General features: G+C 42.9%; 3 protein-coding genes and 1 long non-coding RNA gene across 7 annotated transcripts in view; 1 reads left to right on the top strand and 3 right to left on the bottom strand.

Moving 5' to 3' along the window:
• caskb (calcium/calmodulin-dependent serine protein kinase b) overlaps positions 1–6,937 on the top strand; it is a 26,760-nt gene extending 19,823 nt beyond the window's left edge. For 2 of the 4 annotated variants that reach the window (XM_076094524.1, XM_076094523.1), the window contains exons 16-27: positions 164–249; positions 414–482; positions 586–654; positions 802–837; positions 1,358–1,396; positions 1,887–2,083; positions 2,163–2,278; positions 3,472–3,552; positions 3,751–3,831; positions 4,095–4,297; positions 4,439–4,522; positions 5,075–6,937. In XM_076094524.1, the coding sequence (XP_075950639.1) occupies positions 164–249; positions 414–482; positions 586–654; positions 802–837; positions 1,358–1,396; positions 1,887–2,083; positions 2,163–2,278; positions 3,472–3,552; positions 3,751–3,831; positions 4,095–4,297; positions 4,439–4,522; positions 5,075–5,251 (1,238 nt within the window). In that variant the 3' untranslated portion in view covers positions 5,252–6,937. The remainder of the gene's footprint in view (positions 1–163; positions 250–413; positions 483–585; positions 655–801; positions 838–1,357; positions 1,397–1,886; positions 2,084–2,162; positions 2,279–3,471; positions 3,553–3,750; positions 3,832–4,094; positions 4,298–4,438; positions 4,523–5,074) is intronic. The other 2 variants (XM_076094526.1, XM_076094525.1) reach the window with 1 other exon arrangement.
• On the bottom strand, positions 5,572–10,752 carry LOC142952669 (uncharacterized). Its single transcript, XR_012954699.1, has 5 exons — positions 10,191–10,752; positions 10,025–10,106; positions 9,732–9,800; positions 9,513–9,609; positions 5,572–9,060 (listed from the first exon to the last, which is right to left on the bottom strand). It is a non-coding gene; the product is annotated as an uncharacterized LOC142952669 (long non-coding RNA).
• A 990-nt stretch (positions 10,753–11,742) lies between these two features.
• LOC142952668 (protein jagunal homolog 1-B) lies at positions 11,743–13,364 on the bottom strand. Its single transcript, XM_076094530.1, has 4 exons — positions 13,259–13,364; positions 12,871–12,968; positions 12,604–12,676; positions 11,743–12,497 (listed from the first exon to the last, which is right to left on the bottom strand). Exons 2-4 carry the CDS (start codon positions 12,957–12,959, stop codon positions 12,108–12,110), a joined length of 552 nt encoding a protein of 183 aa, XP_075950645.1. The 5' UTR covers positions 12,960–12,968; positions 13,259–13,364; the 3' UTR covers positions 11,743–12,107.
• Positions 13,365–15,345: 1,981 nt separating this feature from the next.
• On the bottom strand, positions 15,346–18,540 carry LOC142952969 (uncharacterized). Its single transcript, XM_076095016.1, has 2 exons — positions 18,255–18,540; positions 15,346–17,300 (listed from the first exon to the last, which is right to left on the bottom strand). The coding sequence occupies exons 1-2, from the start codon at positions 18,538–18,540 to the stop codon at positions 15,346–15,348; spliced, it is 2,241 nt and encodes a 746-aa protein (XP_075951131.1).
• Between the last annotated feature and the right edge of the window lie 3,669 nt (positions 18,541–22,209).

The following is a 22,209-nucleotide window of genomic DNA, read 5'->3' on the forward strand; positions in this document are numbered from 1 at the left end:
AACAATGAAATGTAAGTCTTCCTTATGTAAGTTGGGCTCCCCTGGAGCAGTCTCAATTACCTCTTGGGGTTTTTCTCTGCCTTCTGCTTTGTGAAGCGCTGGTGTTTCAACACCCAAGAGCCTCTTTTGTAGCCTTTATTAAATCCTTATTCCTCCGCTTCAGGGACTCTGCATGTAGGAGATGAGATCCGAGAGATTAATGGCATCAGCGTGGCCAATCAGACGGTAGAGCAGCTCCAAAAGATGCTGGTGAGTCGCACGGAACCCATTTTCTCCTCCTCGCTCGCCACAACAAACAGTATTCATAGCATGTGTTTCTGTGTTATATCGTGTGACATTTGATTTGCATTTGTACCAAACGATGTTGCTATGTGGACCAATGGAGTAACCGTGTTTGTCCCTTGTCCACACAGAGGGAGATGAGAGGTAGCATCACCTTCAAGATTGTGCCCAGTTACCGGTCCCAGTCCATGTCTTGTGAGGTCGGGAGTCAAACGCACACACACACACACACACACACACTCTCATGCATTTTTGCATATTCTATATGGGTTAAGAATATTAATTTAGCATTTTCTGTTGCAGAAAGAGTCGCCAGATGTGTCACGACAGTCGCCTGCAAACGGTCATGCCAGTGTCACCAGCTCCATCCTGGTATGTTGCTGTGCCTCCTTTTCACCCTCACACACACACACACACACACACACAGAAATGGCACCAGGCTCGTAAAAATACTGCCGGAGAGAATACATTGAATATCGTCTCAAATACTTACACAAAAACGTCTATCTTCCCGACTAGGACCTGCCAGCGACGATCCAGCCCAAAGGGCGTCAGGTGAGCTTTGCTCCTCCTTTACACCTCGACTGCACTCCTTTTTTAATTCACTTGTGTGCTCCTCCCTTTGCTTTACAATCCGCTACTGGTATGACGAACTAACACTCATCCCAACAAGTCCAAATCTGCACGTATGCACTTAAAAGCACTCATGCGATCTACCATCTATTTTAAGATATTATTAGGTTTTGCTCTCCAATGTCAGACCTCGACTGTGTTTTCGCCTCCCTTGAACATCGGAAAGGTTTCCCTCACAGTTGAGCAGATGATTGATTTTAAAAAGAATGCATCTGAAATGCATTCATCATTTGATTTCTGCCATTTTTGTCGGTTTCTTTATGTTTATTATGCTCTGAGATCACACACACACACACACATTTATACAATGCGGTACATTTTTATACATAAGATGCCGCGTCCATATGTGGGTCCCTCATCACACCTCCTTTGTTTATGCCCCCAACATTTTCTACTGCATGATATATGTGTAAGTGTGTGTGTGATGCTCTCAACCCCTTAGATCTCCAGACCTGCCATCAAGGACAAATTGTCCATCAAGGTAAGATGTCTCTAAGTGGACTCTTCGTAGACGTAGATCCCAGCTCCTCCCACCCCCATCGCAAAGCTCGGTTCCTCATCATAGTGGTGTCTAGATCCCATGCAAGCTGTCAAGGCTCAGTCTTCATACCTTGTTCGTGAGTGGACATGAAGGGCAACAGAAAATGTGGATGTGCGTGCGATTAATAAACGATACGTACGTTGTTCGATCATTTTCGTCTGGCTTTTCATTTAACTAAATGTTTGTGCCCTTTCCTGCTTCGGCTGACACGCTCTTGATTTTCCCTCTTCCTGTCTTTTTATCTCCTAATGACGAGCGTCGCCGCTGCATTTCTAACTAAACAATGTCGCAGCCAGTATCCTTTTTTGTGTGGGCAGCTTGGCCAATCATATTCTTTCCCGCATATTCTCCCATGACCGCTACGCTATTCTTTGCCACTTTGTCAACAACTGACGCATTTAGTGTTTGTCTCCCTGTCCCGCCCTTCCAGATTTACGTTCGCGCTCAGTTCGAGTATGACCCGACGAAAGACGACCTCATCCCATGCAAGGAGGCCGGCATTCGCTTCCAGGTGGGTGACATCATTCAGATCATCTCCAAGGACGACCACAACTGGTGGCAGGGAAAGCTGGAGAACACCAAGAACGCCACAGCGGGCCTCATCCCCTCACCTGAGCTACAGGAGTGGTGAGTAGGCCTCCTGCAGCGGTCTGTCACGCATACACCTGGAGGCCAGGCCCTTTAACAGTACAAGTGTTGTTTTCAGGCGTGTGGCGTGTATAGCGATGGAGAAGACCAAACAGGAGCAGCAGGCCAGTTGTACCTGGTTTGGCAAGAAGAAGAAACAGTACAAAGACAAGTACCTGGCCAAGCACAATGCAGGTAAGCCAACACACACCGTAGCGTGCAAATAGTGCGACGGAGCTCAGCTAACGCACGACAGGCATTTCATTTTAGAGCTCAGACCGTACAATGCGAAGAAGAAGAAGAAGAAGAAGTGCTTGTTGTGCAGTTTATTAAAAATGTACACTTGAGAGTTGCACTGCTATAGAAGGTAAATGATCACATTGTTTGTGTAACCGCTGCACGTCTGTAGCGTTTCCCCTCTGACTGACCTCCTACTGCTGTCTAGACTTCTTTCAGTGACTAACAGCGTTGCAATTAACAGTTCTGTTACGGTGTTTTCTTTTTTGTTCAATTTGTCTTCTTCTATGGTGTCTTTTTATTAACCCTTCCGCTCCAACCCTTTGTCCATATTTCATGCTGTCTCTTACCCAATGACATGGCTGCATGTAAGTAACTCCAGACAGCTGGCGTCCAGCCTCTGTGTTTTTCTGCCTCCTCTCTCTGCTCGTGTACCTCGTCCTCCTCCAAACGTCCCCTTGACTTTTGAATGACGGCTGCTTTGTTATTCGCAAAGATGACGCGATGCCAGTCAGCTTAGAATTGCTCGGCTTGGCTATTTATTTATTTTCTTGTTAGAAATAATCCAGTTTTAAAGCTTTATCACGGTATCTTGTTTTTATTTCGCCGTCTTGTTCCACGTTTGATTTAAGCCACGGCTACAAAACATCGGAATTAATGTTAATCTTATTAGCATTGCTTGTGTCCCCTATGATTCGCCGTTAGATGTTTGTATTCACACTATTGTTGAGTATGTACAGTTGCCAGTTTGTGAGGTACATCCTGTTATAACTAATGCAGTCTGACACAGCCCTGCAAGCGAGTCTTTGTTTAAACTGTTGATTCATTCTAGTGTTAGCTTGGAGAAGAATAGAGATATAGAATAGCATTCTGTTATACTGAGAGGTCTTTCTAATATTTAGTCCACCCTGTTTATAGCAATAAATGGAAAAACGCCTCTAAAATAACATTAAATCAACACTATAACCTTCATGAAGTAGGATCTATTGCAGGGCTGTTGTATTAGACTGGTTTACCTAGATGTACCTAATAAACTGGTGTGTGCCTGTATATTAGCCACTTGCTTCATACATTATTGTTTATGTAACCACCATGTTGGCCCCTTTACAGCCGATGCTGCGCTGAACTAATCTTCCTCCTCTGTTCTGCAGTGTTCGACCAACTAGATCTGGTGACGTACGAGGAAGTGGTCAGAGTGCCATCATTCAAAAGGAGAACACTGGTCTTGCTTGGTGAGTTAACTATTGTATGTGTGTAGGGCAGAGAGAGAGAGAGAGAGAGAGAGAGACTTAATTATAGGTGTAGTTTGTCTTTACAAAAGTCACGATACAGCATGCAATAAAAAAGTCATAGAATAGTCCTAGTTTAGAATCTATTTCCGGATTGACCAGCCTTTTGTTGAATTGTTTCTGCTGTATCCCGTCATTCAGGTGCACATGGAGTTGGACGGAGGCACATCAAGAACACACTTATCACCAAACATCCTGACCGCTTCGCCTACCCCATCCCTCGTAAGGACAGACGCACACTTGCATAGCGACTACACGAGTTAACGGAACGGCGTGAGGTGGTTGCAGATGCAGGGAGACCCGTAGAAACGCTCCTGTGCAACAGCACACAAAAGCTAGTCTTGAATACAGTCGAGTCTGATTTTAAGTGTCGGCTGTAGATGCAATCGTGAAGCCAGAGTTTCATGTATTTGCTTGTTCAGCCTTTTGCAACAAAGCCAGAAACACAGTGACTCAGTGTCTTCATCTATTCCTTCTCTGCTCAGACACGACTCGGCCTCCGAAGAAGGACGAGGAGAACGGAAAGAACTACTACTTTGTGTCCCACGACCAGATGATGCAGGACATCAGCAACAACGACTACCTGGAGTACGGCAGCCACGAGGACGCCATGTACGGAACCAGGCTGGAGACGATCCGGCAGATCCATGTGCAGGGCATGGTCTCCATCCTGGATGTGGAACCACAGGTAACAAAGGACCTCCTGTCTACACCACCAGCTGATCAATGCCATCGCTTCATCAAAACATCTAAAGTTTCTTAAGTCCGGAGGGCAGTTTGTTTGGAAGAACTACAAAATAAAAGTGTGTCTCTCTGTCTCTCTCATCAGGCACTAAAGATCCTCAGGACAGCAGATTTTGCTCCCTATGTTGTCTTCATCGCAGCTCCCACTGTCACCCCAGGCATGACCGAGGTACAAATACTTTCTCACTTCCTCTCCCACTCACGCTCATTGTTCAAGTTTACTTTATTTGCACAAACTCTCTAACTCTCATTCAGTCCAACTGATTTAACCGAACCGCTTCCAAACTTGCACTGTGTGTAAACCGCCTTAATCTGCGTTCCTGTCATCCCTTTTTTCTTGCACTGCACGTGCCCTGTATGCTTTAAGCATGTCTTTATTTTCTTTGCCGTGCCTATTTTCATTTGCACTCAAGATTCCAAAGTGGTGCAAGAAACTGCCTGTGAGTACTGGTTCAGCGCTGTGAGTTCAGCTCGTCTGGATGTTGTAGAAAGGCGCGTCAGGCCTCTGTGTTTGTGTAGCTCTAGTCGTTGTTTATCCGGGTCAACTTGTATTCCTCTTGACTTCCTCTAATCCCTCTAATAATCCTCTCAGTGGTGCATCTTCATTATTAGGGACCAACCCTACCCCTCTGTTTCATTTTTCCTCTCCTCCCTGTATCGTGGATGACAAATTGTTCTCTGATCAATGTCGTGATTTCAACTTTCTCCATCACTCCCTCAGGATGACTCCCTTCAGCGGCTCCAAAAGGAATCCGAGATGCTGCAGGGGACCTACGCCCACTACTTTGACCAGACCATCATCAACAACGAGATTGACGACACCATCCGACACCTGGAGGAGGCCGTAGACCTGGTGTCCACCACCTCTCAGTGGGTCCCCGTCTCCTGGGTCTACTGACACACGCTCAACGGCAATCCGCTCATCGCTCTGGACGATCCATCTCTGATCCAACACGGATGCTAAACTTCTCACGTCTCTCATCAGAATCACACATTTCTGTAGATAAACTGTTGTTGAAAAAGAGGGAAATGAAGAAACCAGTGACTCACTACAGAGACTTCATCCTGCCCCCGCCCCCTTTTTCTCAGCAGCCTCAAAGGCATATTGTTGTGTACATATATACATATATATATAAATGATTAAAAAACAAAGTGAATACGGTTCTGTCCTAGCTGAAGGAGTGGGAGTGGAGGGGCAGTGTGGTAGATATTTTGTACTTTTCTTTTGTAATCGACGTATGGGCGGTAATATTGGCGAGGCAATAGCGAGCATGACCATAAAGCAGTCTTACGTGGGTGCCTGTGTGTGTGCGCGTTGACCTTTTTAAGGCACTTCTTGTGGTAATCTTGTGTCCTCCCCTCCAACACCCCCTCGTCTCCTCGGCCCCTGTGACATACACGCCGAACCTTTAAAGCACATTAGAAGCTGCTATAGTGGCGACAAGTAACTCCCTCAGCTCCGAATGCAAGTTTGAGTGAAGCAGAAAGCACAGGAAACTTGGCAGTTTCTCCCCCCCCCCCCCCCCCCACCCCCACCTCTTTTATTTATTTCACTGGCCCTCTGTGCCTGTCAGTTTGTCGAAGGAGCACACTGCATCCCTCTACGCTGTCTCTCTCTGTGTGTTAGCCTATTGTACCATGCTTCCCCTCCAAGCCTCCGACGGTCCTTGTTTACACCTCAGTTTGCACAAAATGGACAATGAAGAAGACGTGTTCTGCACCTCGTCCACCTCACGGTTTATATTTCATCTTTTACCCCCTTCTCCCCTCCGTACATGAAATGCCAATCGGTGGTCGACGGACCTGGAATATCGTTCTCGGGGCACGATCGGCGCGATCGAAAAGCGCTTCCATCAACCACAAACTCTGGCTCCTGAACTGGACGACAAAAACAAACGAAGGAAAAAAATAAACTGCCTTATCAGAGCCTCGGGGAAGAAGTCGGTAACACCTATGCACACCCCTGGTGTCTGCCCGGCACACCGCCACGGCCACCATTTTCTTCTCTGCCCACACTCAAATAGTGAGCCATGCTTGTTAAAATTAAAGTGTTTATAGGAATATCTGTGGAAAGGGGGGGGGGGATGAATCCAATCCTAGAGCCACCATTTTGGAACTGTTAACTGTTGTCTTTAAAAATATAAAGGAGTATCCTTGTTTTGAGGGAGAGAAAATAACTACATTTTGTGTGTAAATGTTTCAATGGTGCGTACGTCATACGAGTGAATAACCAAGAGCCAGTGTATATTAACCCTTAAAAGAAGCTCAGTATGTGACATAGCCTCTTCATGCTTTACCAGAAGTGAGACGACACTGCCCCACCTACAGTATCTCGGTAAGTAAGCACATCAGGTGAAGGGTCTTAGACAAAAGATGAAATGTTTTGTTGTTTTTTTTTAAGTCATTATTTTCCACTGTGTGGTGTGGTTGCTGTTGCTCCACTTCAAGTAAAGTGTTTTCATTTCAAGTCCTGTGTAAATTACCTCTGCAAATGACAAAAGCAGCTCTTCTGTATGAAATGTTCTTTTTTTGTTATTTCATTTTTCAAAAAAAAATATATTTCCTTTTACGTGTTTAAAGTAAACCGCCTGGTCTTCCTTCTTCTTCTCTTCTGATGTCTGTCGTCAATTATTCTGTCGTGTTAGGAAGTCCCAACGGGGATTAAATTCAGTCCAGCACACCTTACAACTCATCAAGCAACATTTAGGAATATTGTCTCATTGCTCTTGTAAGTGAAGATTTGTCTTTTGGATTTCTCAATGATCCGATTTTAATGAGCGACGCTCCCACAGACACAGCGATGGAAGTCTGCTCTATATTCAATATCATGCCCACGAGGAAAGCGTATTAAAGGTCTATATGAAAATCACATTCTTCTCATGAATAACACAATATTGCATTGTTTGCTGTGGTCATAATTCCACTTTATGCATCATTTTAAGTCTGGTGTCAAAAAGATCCACAAAGTATCACATTTAAGAGTCAGTTCACCCAAATTACAAAAGAATACATTTAAAATATTCAACAGCTACAATCTCAATTGTATTTATCAATTGTATTTATTACCCCCGCGTGTCATCGCTGAGGCTCTACTTAGCCCTCACCGGTGAACTCTGACCCGATGACGCATGCGCACACAGTGACAGCAACTTGAGTGGATCCTCACACGGGAGTTCTCGAGTCCTCCTGAACCTGCTCCATAGAGACGTATGGAGGATAAAGTGAAACAGGAGAGGAAGGAAAACAACATGGAGAACTGGAGTTTATTGTGAGTTCTATTGTGAGTTCTAATATTTTACATTGTGTACTTCGTATAGGTTAGGGTTAGGGTTAAAAGCGTCATAGATGGTCAAGCGGTTTGGATTCCTGGTTTTCGCAGTGTGAAGAACAAATCCCAGAACAGATGGGCGGGCCTCGAGCTTCAGGGATAGCTCACCGAGATAAGCAGCTGACAGTGAGTGATGCGTGGCACCCTGAGGAGAAGGGATCAAATCCATCTCTGGTCCAGGAAGGTCCGGTCTGTTTCCACCACCGATTAGAGACACCAGAGCTGAAGATGATTCATAATGTGATCTGGTGTTTTATTTGTAAATGTGCAGAACAATCTCTCATTGTTGTAAAGGAGCTTAAATGTTAGTTTTGTTCCAGAGGTTTTCTGTGTTTAAGAGCTGAGTGAAGGCGGTGTGACCAAATAGCTCAGTCAGTTAGCAGACTGCTCAGAAGACCTGAGTTCATGAGCTCGCTCCTTGTGAGGTGCAGTGATTTGTGAGTGAAAGTGCTGACACAAGTGATGCGTCACAACATGAGGTGAAAGGATGAAACCCTAACTGTGTTTCAGGAAGGTCCAGTCTGTTTCCTCCACACATTTGAAACACTAACAACAAAACTGAAGGAGCTTTATAGAGAAGAGTGATGGTTTATTTTAGCAGCAGGATGTGTGACGCTGCAGCAGCTCAGCGTGTCAGATCCGATGGCTCAGGGTGATAGAGGACTGATCAGGAGTCTGGAGGTTGTGGGCTCCATCCCGTGGCGCGGTGAATTTTAAGGTCCAACACCCAAGATGAGGAAGTTAAATATTGTATGAAGATGTACGACTTGACATAAGTGAGGCTGGGTTATGAGTGACTGGAGGTTATGAGTTTGTACCTTCAGTAATGCGTTACATCTTAAGGTCAACCAGTCAAAACAGAGGAGACAAATATGCAATGAACCAGACACGAGTATCAGATCAGATAGCTCGAGGTGATAGACGACTGCTTAGAAGACAGGAGGTTGTGGGTTCAACCCTTATGTGGTGCAGTGACTTTTGAGGTCCAACAGCCAAAGGAAGAAGTCAAATAGACCAAGAGAAGAGGTCAAAGCGTGAGTGACGTGATGGTGAGGTTACACAGTTCCCGGTTTGGATCGCGCTGACCCGGGTTCGCTCCTCACCTATGTGAGGACATCAATGTCCACTACCCCGGGGGTCGAGACGTCCGTCTCCTCCCGGGTTTTCAGAGAAATGAACGGAGAGGGTTATGGAAATGTTTTTATAAAAAATTTAGCTGCACAGCAAATTTTCAAAATTTGATCCACCCCCCACTCTCTATTTCAGATCTCAGAGTAACCCAACCGCACAGAAGAAGACCCACGTCTTCTTCTGCTGCTGTGCAGTGAAGAGAAGAAACCCCGTCGTCCTCAGGTCTGGTCTGGAAAGTCTGCACTCATCTGAGGAGAGAAGAAGAGAAGGACAACGTTAGACAATGCATCACATACATGTATTATTATTACTACTGCAACAATAAATACAACGGTATCAACGTTTTCATAGTGCAAACTTTATTAGTACATTTTTATGACAAACATATTTTTGACTTTTTTTACAATATACTACAAAAGACATTTGAATGTTTATGGAATACTATACTATTTTTTATAACAGACTATATGATATTTCAATAAAAGATGTTATGGCATATTATACTATACTTGTACATTTTAACGATATTTTCACTTCTCTTTTAAAGCGTACCGTATCAAGATATTTTTATGGCCACTTGTATATGTTTAATGAAGTTTTAATGACATACTTTAATCAGAAATGTTTATGGCATACTTTACTTACTGAAACAATAATCAAAGTATTAAGACAACGTTTTGATTCACTGGTGTTCCCTTACTTTGACTCGGTCCAGCTTCCTCTGTCTGAGATCTCGGACGGCTGAGCTGCTTCTCATGAGCCTCCCTGAGGTTCTCCAGCTGCTCCGCTAGCGTTTTCTGAAGGACAGAGATGCGAACAAAACACATTACAGACACACAACCATTCACATACAAGTATCATGTCATTTGCAGTTTCCAGATGTGGAAGAACGGTGGTGTTTTTGGGGCCCGTCTCTCACCTTGAACACTTCGTCTCCATTGTCTCCATCCTGTCTGCTGCTCCTCCCCCACCGCCTCTTATCTTTTCTCTGAGAACCAACAAAGAAGAAAATGAGCTCCTTAAATGTGCTGTAATATCATCTTCAGGTATTCTGAGGAGACATCAGAGATAATGATCTTCACACTGAACGTCCATGTCCATTACAGATCATATCAACAAGTTCATGAAGCTAAAGAGGCCACTACATTTAAAATATTTCTTATGCTGTCAATATGCAGAATGCAGCTGGTAATGAGAAAATAAATATCCTACCTCAGAGCTGTAACACAGAGACGATGTTCTCTCAGTTGCTCTTCATCACGTCTTCTTCCCAGATGTCATTGAGGCCAAACATCTAAAAGTGTGAGACAAATAAAAGCACTGAACATGCAACACATTCAAGGATACAATGACAGAGATATGCAGGATTTGGACAAACCTGAAGACTCCTCCAGAGTTCCCACAGACCGAAAGTGGACGTGACTTTGTTCTAAGAGCTTGATTTTTTTTGTGATCAGTGGGCACATGTCACACATGTATCACTCAGTATCAATAAATATGATTGACAAACAATAAAAAATTTCATTTATGTAACAAACAGCTTCATCACTCAGGAAAAACTGATGATGTAACGTTAGTCTTTTTTTATTTCATTCATAAATTAACTTTCAAAATAAAACCGGAAACCGACTAGACAGGATCATCACAACCGGATGTAGTTCAAGAGCATGTGCGCTAACTTCATTGCGCATCCACAGGTGGCGTTGATTTCCTCTGACAATAACACGAAAAGTATATAAAATCGATATAAAACGCCATGTTTAATAATCTATTGTTTACGTCTCGCATGATTCAGGTGAATTTGACCGCTGCGTCATTCGTTTATTCACCCCAAACAGTCAAAGTACCAACTGTAGAGACGTTAGCATAAGTTAGCTTTGAGCTAGCTACAAATGAAGCTACCTGTCCGTGTTTGTTTGTGTGTCCGTTCAGCCTCTGACTAAATAACCCAATAATGACAGAATAACTCACAATAAACTCCAGTTCTCCATGTTGTTTTCCTTCCTCTCCTGTTTCACTGTATCCTCCATACGTCTCTATGGAGCAGGTTCAGGAGGACTCGAGAACTTCTCCCGTGTGAGGATCCACTCAAGTTGCTGTCACTCGTGTGCGCATGCGTCATCGGGCCAGAGTTCACCGGTGAGGGCAAAGTAGAGCCTCAGCGAGATGACGCGCAGGCGAGGGGGCGGGGTCTGTTCTGAGACGGCTCACCCCTGTTTGGTAGGCGAGTTTGATTAAGGTGATACGTTTAAGATTGCAATAAAATGAGCAAACATGTTCTGTAAATCGGTTATTGCTGGAAAATAATATTGCAGGATTATAAACGTAGGTTTTCTATCGTGGGTAGAAATGTTATGCTTCATATCATTGTATTTGATGAACAGTTTAGCTATTGTTTTTTTCAAAAATAATTTGGTGTTCATAATATATTTCACTCAAAATGAGTGAAATATATACTGTACTGAAACTTTTAGGGTGACTGTAAAAAAAAAGAAAATTGGTATTTTCAGGGAAAAACTGAACTTAAATTAGATTTTGTTTCTTCAACAATATACATTTTTATAAACGTTTGTTTTATTCGAAATGTTTCAAATGATCAATGTACAGAATTTCCGAATGTACCGTATTAAAGGTTTATCTGATCTCATCTTAAGTTCCTACCTTTATTTCAAACAGCAGATGACCTGGAAAACAGTCATCTAGATCTATAAACCATTCAAAAACCTCATGTGCTTCGTCAGTTGGGACATTTTAACTCCCTCATACACGTGTTGCCCTGCAAGGTTTGTTTTTACCACACACAATATGCTGAGAAAGCTGTGTTGCTAAATGAAACAAACAGATGAGAAGGGAGAATATTGGCACAGATAATAAAGACTTTGTGAAACCTTATTCTGAGATCTGGCTTGGGCAACTTAAAGTGCAAAATATCCAGTTTAATATTTAAATTTATTTTTGGGTTTGTTTCCAAAACATGAACTTACATGTGATCACAGTCTTCTTCCAGTTACCCCTGGTCTGTTTACACTGTCAGTATCTAATGTAAGGTACAAACAGAAAACATTTACAGTTTCATATTTTGAATGAGGCAGGATTAATGTACAGAGTGATGGCAGCAGTCGCAAGCAGTCCAGGGAATACTTTGAACAATGATGTTATCGCTGTCAAATATAAATATAGAAAAAGACAATACTTTTGAGAGTCTCTTGTCTTGTCTGGCTCGATCCACCAGTTCAGTCGCTGCTTTCCAATAAAAGCCTCAGCGCTGAGATCTTCTAGCGCTGAGTATGTCAACTCATTTCTTCTTCTTCTCCTGTGTGCTGGTGAACCACTGGTCCAGCAGCTTCTTGCTGTAGTAGATCTGCCAGCCGTGCACCTGCACAGCGATGACGATCACCAGGTACATGACCGTCACGGCAGAGAAGCCGAAGATGAAGCGGTAGGATTTGCCGTGCCGATACAGCTGATGCGCCACGGGGAACATCTCCATGCTGCCGTAGATCAGCGGGGCCACGCAGAAGAGCCCGGAGCTGATCATGGAGATGACCAAGTAGCTGATGTTGTTGCGGGGCAACGCCAAGAAGCTGAAGACTGTGGGAATCATGCTCAGGAGGTAAGGGTACTCCCACTGGTATGGAGAGGCCACAACCTTGTGCGACACCAGGCTCAGCTGGCTCACTATCACCTGAGGAAAGATTGACAACACAGAGTCACAACTAGCAGTTACAACTAACTTATCCTACATAAGAAACGGGTACAACTGTCAAGTCAGAGAAAAGGTTGGCCATTACCTGAGCGGCCATCAGCACCCAGATCAGCACATGGACAATGTTGAGTTTACGGACTTCAGACTTCAGAGCAACGCTGTGCCAAATGAGACAGATGGGTACGGTCACACACAAAACACACAGATTTAAGAGTTTACTGAACTCCGCATTGCATTCATGATAAAACCTCAGGATCAAATTATATCAGTTGAATTTCACTCAACAGAGGAAGTCATTAAGAGAGGTTTGGGGTGCATGGATCTGCTGTTTTTTAATGGTAACAGATCCTACCTCATCTGGTAGTGTGAGGCAACCTTCTCCCGGTGCTGGAAGTCACTGCCATCTGTACCTGCTGCTCTCGGTCCTGCTCGAGAAGCCATAGTGGATATCTGGAGGCAAAACACAACAAGTTTGTTGCTAGCTATATATGTATATATATATATATATACATATATAGGATGAAGTGGTTGAATAAATTCAAAAATATGTTGGTGGGCCAATTATACAGATATGAAGAACGTTAGCTGCAGCTGAGCAGACAAGCTAATGCTAGCCAGCTGTTAGCAGGTCATCCAGATGCGAGTGTTAGCAAGGTAGCTTGAGATACATTTGGAGCTAAGTTGCCAAACTGTCACATAACGTTTGTGGAAATATATGCAAGAGTAATCACAGCACTTACTTGCTATTTTGCCGTTGTTCATAAAGAGCATTAAACCATAAATACGCTGGATGAAACAGGGAGACCAGCTAGCTGAGTAGATCCATGCACAGACCGGAAGTGTGACGTGTCAAACTCTGATTGGCCAGACTCACTCTCGCGTTCTCTCGCAAGTTCTCGTTACTCCTCGTACGAGCAGCAAATGGATTGGCTTGCAAAACCTGCCATTTAGCCAATTAAAGACTTATTGAGGCTACTTTCAATGTGGAGTTGGAAGATTTAAAATCTCAAATCTCATGTAGACAGTGTTGGAAAGTACATTTACTCAAGTACTGTACGCAAGTACAATTTTGAGGTATTTTATGCCACATAAAACCACTAATCTGCTACATTTCAGTGAAATATTGTACTTTCTGATCCACTACATTTATTTGACAGCTGTAGTTACTGGTTACATTGCAGATTATTGATACCACATTATATTAATAAATAAATTATGCTTCATTATTAAAGATAAAGCAACCTGGAAGTATATAAATTTGTTAATATAAGCCCAATCTTTACCATCATCAAATTAAAGTGATGCTTACACATGAATGCATACTTAATTATAATCCAATTATATGACAGATATTCTGAAATGGGCCATTCTGCATTATGAGGTCACAGACTTGGCCTGTGACGACATCACTGTCTGCAGAAAGCTGAATTTTGTCACATAAAGCACTTTTTAAGAAGTCTGACTCATCTGTGACCTAATATAAATAAAAGACGTGGAATTGAGTAGGAACAGATTGCCTAGAAATATTTTGAGTCATTTTTATTTCTGTCTTGTTTATCACTAAACTGTAGTAGGATAATGTCCGTGGCATGCAGCACATAGTTGAAATGTGATGTGAATGAAAATCAAGTAAAGACCAATGTTTCGATTTTTTTATTAAACCAATCAAATCAACCAATCAAAACAACAAAATTCACATATTTTAGGCACTGTTTCCCATGTTATGCTGTGCACTATTGTCCAAAGTAAAGAAAAAACATTACAAAATGACACAGTTTAAGGAAATAAAGTACAAAATAAAAAGACACACGGTGGTATGAATGGGTATGGGTATGAGCACATTTTTCAATGTTTTTGTTATGTTTTGACGCAGAACATGTACGTTCTGCATTTTGGAATGAATTCCATCATTTACTGTCAACACAGAAATGAACACAATCCCAAATAATCAGTAGTCAAACAAATAAATTACAGAGAATACTGACAAACTGACAAAAACCTTTTAAAGAATTCATGTCTATTACAAATAAAACAAGACAAATCATGATCAAATAGTCAAAAGCACAACAATGAAATTAAAGTTCAACCGGCAAATTGTGGACAAAACTGTTGTGTTGTGGACTTAGATATGGTATGAAATTGGATTAAAAACTCACCCAAATACTTATTTTACAGTCAGATGATGTAAATATTCAAATTAACATTTTATTGTATTAAAAAGACGGATTTTAAAAATAACACAAAACACTTACAATAACTTAATAACTGTAAGATGACCCTAAATACATAACACAACATTATGTACTGACAGTTACGAATAAATGCATTTTACAATGAAACCAATAGGTTCTTATGTGCCCAGTATACAGTATATAACTGTAAAGCAAAAAATAAGTAAAGTTTGAAAACAATTCTGCAACATAAAGCCTCATTGTTCCAGGAATTATTCCAGCTGTGACATGAGCACTGATATATTGTGTGTGGATGGATATAAGAATACATGCAAAATGTAAAATTACTAAAATTATGACAACTGCGATATTTGGTAGTTGATTCACCTCTGCTCTCCACAACCCTCACCTGAAGCATTACTTCTTACATGTCATAGCCAATGACCAGATATATTTAAACAATGAACATAACCTGCACATTATTTCATAACTGCATAACTTTCTGAGACTCTATTGATGTGATGAATGTAATGCAAAGAATAATTCAAGGAAATATGTTGCTACGATATGAACAATGATGATTATTCTGCTGTACTTTTACCATACATATGGTAAAAGACGCCATCAATGTCATCTCCTTTGTTTACACATATTTGTTACATTGGGTACAGTAAGTATCCAGAAAATGTGGAGTGGACATATTGACCAGCATAAAGTCCTGCAGCCTGGTCAGATGGCAGCTGTATATGCACAGTGTCTCCCTGTCGTAACGGGAGTACAGCGCTCCCCGAGGCCTGATCCAGCAAGCCCTTTTTGTATTCATCATATGTGTACATTACTGGCTCATTATTCTTCATCAATGCCACCCACACATTACCCCCTTTGCAGTGGACGTGGTAGGCAAAGTAGTAGACCCCTGGTACACTGCAGGTGAAAACACCATTTTGGGGATTGTAGTCCTGATTGCCATTGTGCAGGAGTTTGTCAAAGACGACAGGAGAGCCAACGAGAGGGAATGGATTTGTGAGCTTAGCTGTAAACGCAGGCATCTCCACGCCATTTCCACCAATGTCGCCTCCATTCTTTGGCTTCTTGTAACCTTGTTTTTGGCCGGTGTATGGGCCGGACACTGGTAGGATCTGTCCGAGATCAGGAGATGCAGCGTGTAGTCCTGGAGGACCAGGGGGTCCAGGTTGTCCTGGTTGCCCTGGAAGTCCAGCAGGGCCACTTGGCCCAGGGTTACCCTGAGGACCCATATGACCAGAGGGTCCTAGCTTTCCCTCACCAGGATAGCCAGGTTTACCAGGTAGGCCTGTTTCACCTTTTGACCCTGGCAGCCCAGGAGGTCCAAGTGGTCCCCCTGGTCCTGTAAGCCCAGGGATACCTTTTGGTCCCTGGTAGCCTTTCTCTCCCGGTTGCCCCCCTTCTCCTCTTGATCCAGTTAATCCTGTGCCACCAGGGGCACCAGGTGAACCCCTAATACTGGGTTCTCCTTTAGGGCCAGTGGGCCCTTGTAAACCTCTTGGTCCTGTTTGTCCACCCCCACCGGACAAACCTGGCTGTCCTGGAAGACCTGGGGGCCCTATATCACCCTTCATTCCTGGATATCCTTTTGTTCCCCAAACACCATCTTCTCCCTTTTGCCCTGGGAAGCCAAGACTACCGGGAAGCCCTATTGGTCCTGGTGGGCCAGGCATACCACTAGGACCAGTGGAACCAATTACCCCTGGAAGACCTGCATGACCTTTATCACCTTTTAGACCTGGAGGTCCAGGAAGACCAGCATGTCCCTTGTGACCCTTAGGTCCTGGATACCCTGGTTTACCATAACCTGGCAAGCCTGGACCCCCTGGTAAACCAGCAGGGCCCGATTCTCCTTTCCCTCCAGAGAGCCCTGGTTGTCCTCTTAAACCATCTTTTCCTGGTTTTCCAATTCCTGGCAAGCCTGGTGGTCCCGGTTGACCTCTATTACCAGGAGGCCCTGCAAGCCCTGACTCTCCAGGAGGACCAAGTTTTCCTGGTATCCCTGGTTGTCCAGGTAGACCATTCAAGCCAGGTTTGCCAATCCCAGGGTTGCCTACATTTCCAGGTGGACCTGGTGGTCCGTAAGGTCCTTTCAAACCTGGCAAACCAGGTTGACCATGTCCTTTCTCTCCCTTGGGGCCTGAAGGACCAGGATACCCAGGTGGACCTTTTGTGCCAGGCTCCCCTAGAGGACCCAGCTGCCCGGGAAGCCCTTGACCTCCTGGTTTTGAAATCCCTGGGAGCCCAGGGGGACCTGGGAGCCCTGGAGGCCCAGGAAGTCCAGTTTGTCCTTCACCACCATAAGGACCAAGGTCTCCTTTTGGTCCTGGTAATCCGGTCCCTCCAGGTTTGCCTGGCAATCCTGGCATGCCAGGTTTTCCGACACCTGGGTAGCCTTGAGGACCAGGAAGCCCTGGCTGTCCTGGTAGCCCTGGTAATCCCTGGCCTGGTAGCCCAGGGGGGCCTTGTGGTCCTGGCGGTCCTGTTGGTCCAGTGGGGCCCTGAACTCCTTGGGGCCCCTCTCTGAGACCTTCTCCACCGGGAATAGAGGGAGGTGGACCTTTCGCCCCTCTGGGGAATGTTTGTCCTGTAAACAAAAGGGAACATTTGGTAGATAGATGTTGCCTGGGTCCAGACCTTTGAATCCGCCTACTTCTCCGAGTTCTAGTGCCAAAGGGGGACTAACAATTAGCTAATCAGCACCATGGCCGGGACCAACGCCGTTCTCAAGCTATTGTCAAGCATTGTCAGCCGTGTTCCAGAAACAAGGAGTAATAATGACAGATGACATTGACGATGTGGTCGAGGTTCTCCTAAATCGATTAAAAGTACCGAACAATACTCTGCTTGAGGCCTGTGGAAAATGTATTATTTCCCTCTGTCATACTGCTATGAGATGCCAGGATGAGACTTTGGCACAAGGTCTTTTCAGTTTTTTGTTGGCGTATCCCGGTCCCTATCCTCTACTCTTCTGGAGCCTTCCTCATTTGTGTCCATAACGTACCAATTTACTATACATTCTGAATCCTCTCTCTCCTCTCTGGGCTGCCGAATAATAGTTGAATTTGATATGACTCCATTGAATAACTAATTAATTTGAATTATATGTCATGTCTTATATCGCCAAACATTGTACTCTTTGAACTCTGTTAAAACAGTCATGGCATCACATCACCTGTTGACGTTAGATTCACACGAATATGTTGGTCACCAGTGATTGGTTAGCAAAAATCGAATCCCCCCCTTGGCAGAGCGGAAAGATAGATGGGAATAGTTGACCATGTCAATCAAATACATCAATCACAAAAGCACCTGATATGATCTGACATCCATTTTTCTGATTTCAAGCTTCCTGATGGCATATCGAGACCACTAAAGAGTTTACATGAACATTTAAGAAAAAGTAAAATGTTTGTGATAATCGGGATCCTGGTTAATAATTTCAGTTTGGGCATACATATGTTTAAATATATATAAACTGGCAAATATTAAGTGAAAACTAAATGACCACGAGCAGTTTTCACTCACTAGTTGACCTCACCTTTGCCTTCAATCAGTGGCCTCTCTTTGCCCATTTGCAAAGGCAGCTGAGGGAGCTCTTTTCCATACTGAGGCAGCAATGGCACTCCTTTGCCGTAAGGCAGGTGTGGCATCTCGTTCCCCAAAAACTGCTGCTGAGGATACCCATCATTGTACTGTGGCAGGGGCTGGTGCTGTTGAGGAGGCTGTTTATGTCCATAATACGCCCCGCCATGGGCCAGGTGTAATAAACACAGCTGGAGCACTGTGAGGGGTAGACAGAGAGAGTGGAGGGGTACAGCTGCCATTTCTCTGCAGTGGAGAAGAAAGCAAGTAAAAATGTAACACAGTGTATGCAGAGATGTCTCTTTGCAACCCTGAACTACTTGAAAGAAAAAAACATTACTATAACAGATTAAAACATAACAAATTTAGAGGATTTGGCAGGCTTTTGGTAGATTTAAGATATCTTGACTTTAAGACTGTTGTATGTGGAACAGGACAGGGGGAAGGCCATGGATGTATAAAGAGAAACGCAGTGGGAGCGAGAGGGATGGTAAATCTAGGGTGGGAGTATTTGTTTTGCTGTTGAGTTTAAATATCACCAATCGTCCTCCAGAATCGCTGACTCCACCTTTAACTGGTTATTGATCTTCCTTCCCTCACCATTTACAGCCAAGCAGAAGTAAGAGCCTGGGAAGAAGCCTTGCAGTCTAATATGCTGCTTACACCACTAGGTTATACACCGTACACACACCATTTAACTACAATTAAGCCCTCATGTTTGTCCACGGCCAGCAGGTGGTGCTCTACGATTTTGCAGCTGAGTCAAGAACTCATGAAACCCACAGTGGTGAAACCAAAACCCCTCTACTGCCTGACTTTGGTCCTTCTTTCCCCCTGTTTACACATCTATTCAAACATACTGTGGAAAAGCCTCAGTCTCATATCCTTGAGGGGAATTACACACAAAGCACATGCTGCTAAAACCTATATCGTAATTAAGAGGCAACTCAGGGGACGTGGTGCGTTTTGAACATAATTCTTTAAACATGTCTCTGCTAAAGAGATTGGCTAAGTGCTGCCAAGAGCACAGTGGGGAAATATACAGTGATGGGTGAATGTATGTTTTCCTTCAATGTGGTATTTCTATGTCCTGAAACAGTACTGAAGAGATCAAAGTTTGTGGAAAAAATACGAAAAAAAGCAAGCTAAGTAGTGTCAGGTTGAATATGTTTACTGTACAACATGTTTAGCACACAAGTCCTAATGTATGGTACTCTGATAGGATACTCGGATACAAATGAATATCAGAGTAAGCAACACAAATAAAAACTGAACTTTAACTTATTAACTTAATAATGTGACTCTCTTAAAAAATGGTAGCAAGAATGCTTTAAACTACATTTAGATAATATTGTAGGGGTGTATGTTTTTTTTTAATACTTCGGATGGCTGCTATACAGTATTTATGAATTCTAACTATGGCTGTGAGAATCACTTTATAAAAGTTTAATATGAATTTTATATTTGGTTTACATTAAATTTGACATGTAATTAAAAATGTAAATCATTTTGTGTGTTAATTCCTACTTTTTCATCATAAATCAACGAATTTAAGCCCAAAAACAGTCATTGCACTTTACTTATTGCAGCTTAAGGTGTTTTTGTGCAAAGTTTTGAATACACGAATCAAAAGAAATGTGCTCAACAGAGTTTGACATGCGATTCACCGATAAATGTGTTATAACTTCTGTCTTTTATGGTCAGTTTACATCCACAGGGTCCACCACGCAAAAACGACAAATTCTCTTACTTTCAGATTTTGCCTCCTCTCAAACTGAAGGGCGTCTATCTCTCCGGCCTGCGCCTCCTTCGTCTGCTCTCTCCTCTACTTCCCCTCACTTCAGGTCGCTTTTCTGGGTCTTTTCCAAGGCACGAGTGGGACGGCGGCCATGCACGGGATCCAGCCAGGTGTTAGCCGCAGTCCTGCTGTGAAAATATGAACGTCAGGTTCGATGAATGTCAGGCGGTGACCTTTCGCAGAGGCCTGAGGTTTGTAACACTCAGCTGCCATCTCCACCTGGTAGACATATTTTGGCCTTGATACAGTTATGCTGAGACACACCTCATTCCTTGAGGAATGTAGGGACAGAGGTATCACAAAGAAATGTAACAGAACTGTACAATTATAAAACCGTCTAGGAGCTAGGTATCACTATAAAACATCCTCTGCTTGTATACTGGGCTTTGTTAGAGAGTTAGCTACAAATGTAATATATAAAAGAGTTACATTTTCAGATCCAGCACCATGTACAGATCCTGCAGACATGTCCACCTGTGAGAATCAATCAAATCTGTAGAGAAAATGGGCCAATAAAAAGTAACAGGCAGAGCTTGTCAACTCACGAGGTGATTTAAGTGTTTCAAGGCTACATGCACCCAGACTAAATAACTTCTCCTGGTATGTCTCCTCAAAGCTTGAGCCACTCCAACATCTTTTTCAGATATAAAAGCAGTATTGATCTCCTAAATTGAACATGATTTCACACATGGTGATGTTAAACTGATCATCGCTGTGGTCTAAAAAAAAACTGCCGGGACTCCCACAATTCAAGCTATTCTCTGCACACCATAAAGGGAACATATGCTTGGCGAGGAAATGAGACGATCGGCGTAAGAAACAATAAGACAGCAAGAGAAGGAAGACAGCTTTGAAACACATGTTCCATCGAACCTCCAAGGATACGTCAAGTCATTATTACAGAGACGAAGCAGATAACAACCTATTTACCGGACGAGATGCACGAGTAGCAGAGCTCATTTCGGAAGTTGGATGCAGCTTCAAAGTTTCATCAGAGGTGACGTAATGTCTTAGAGACCCACAGGTAAGGGTCAAGGACATGGCTAACCACTGTGAGACAATGTTTACACTTTTGGCTTTCAGTTAAATATATAATAATAACATAAAATTATTTTATTTTAGCTCTCGAGCAACTTTATATTATATATATATATATATATATATATATATATATATATATATATATATATATATATATATATATATATATATATATATATATATATATATATAAACAAAACATTTGAACTTATTTAATGTCTATAATTTGTGTTCTGTAGCCACTATTTAAACATTGTTCTGGATATTTACTGCAGAAACACTGCGGTCGTTCTCAAACATCACATTTGAATGAACACAATGTTGTGCTGCTATGATAGAGTTGATAAGCACTCAACTATATTAAGTTTATTAAGTGATTTCACAAGTGAGAGCCCAGAGTTATGCACACTGAATCGAGTGAAAACTGAGTCAAAGCAATCACCCAAACTGTCTAAACATGTGTTGTTATTGCATACGTCCTGCTGCCAGTGAAACATCTGTTTGACTGAGGTATCAAACACACAAACGTGCTGTGTTTGTGCCAATTTTGCTTCTGTTGTGGCCCCGCTGACTGAGTTGTTGAAGACTGGTGTTAAAAATGTTTGGTTTCCCAATTTGTCAACAGGCATTTGACCAAGCGAAGAGCCGGTTGTCTTCAGCAACATTGTGATGTTTATGTTTGGTGAGGTTCTGGTTCTACTTTGGTGACATGTACCGACCATAACCCGCTAACCTTTTTGCATTCACTTCAAAATCCAGATCGCGATGGGTCTAGTTTTTGCAACCTTATCATTCGGACATATGTCATAATAAGGTCTAAGTGTACCATGAAAATTAAAGTACTTTTTTCTAGAAATAGAACCCAAACAGTGTTTTCTACTAAACTACTTCTTACAAGTACTTAGCTACCACTTAGCTTAGCTTAGCACAAGGACTGGAAACAGGGGGGGACAGCTAGCCTGGCTCTGTCCAAAGGGAACCTGCCGTCCTGCACCTCTAAAGCTCACTAATTTCATTTTTAAATCTTGTTTGTTAAATCCATACAAAAAAACAAAGTGTACAAATAACAAGT

The sequence above is a fragment of the Anarhichas minor genome, unplaced genomic scaffold (genome assembly GCF_050575085.1).
Source record: "Anarhichas minor isolate MPS153535 unplaced genomic scaffold, ASM5057508v1 ptg000018l, whole genome shotgun sequence".
Classification (NCBI taxonomy): Eukaryota; Metazoa; Chordata; class Actinopteri; order Perciformes; family Anarhichadidae; genus Anarhichas; species Anarhichas minor.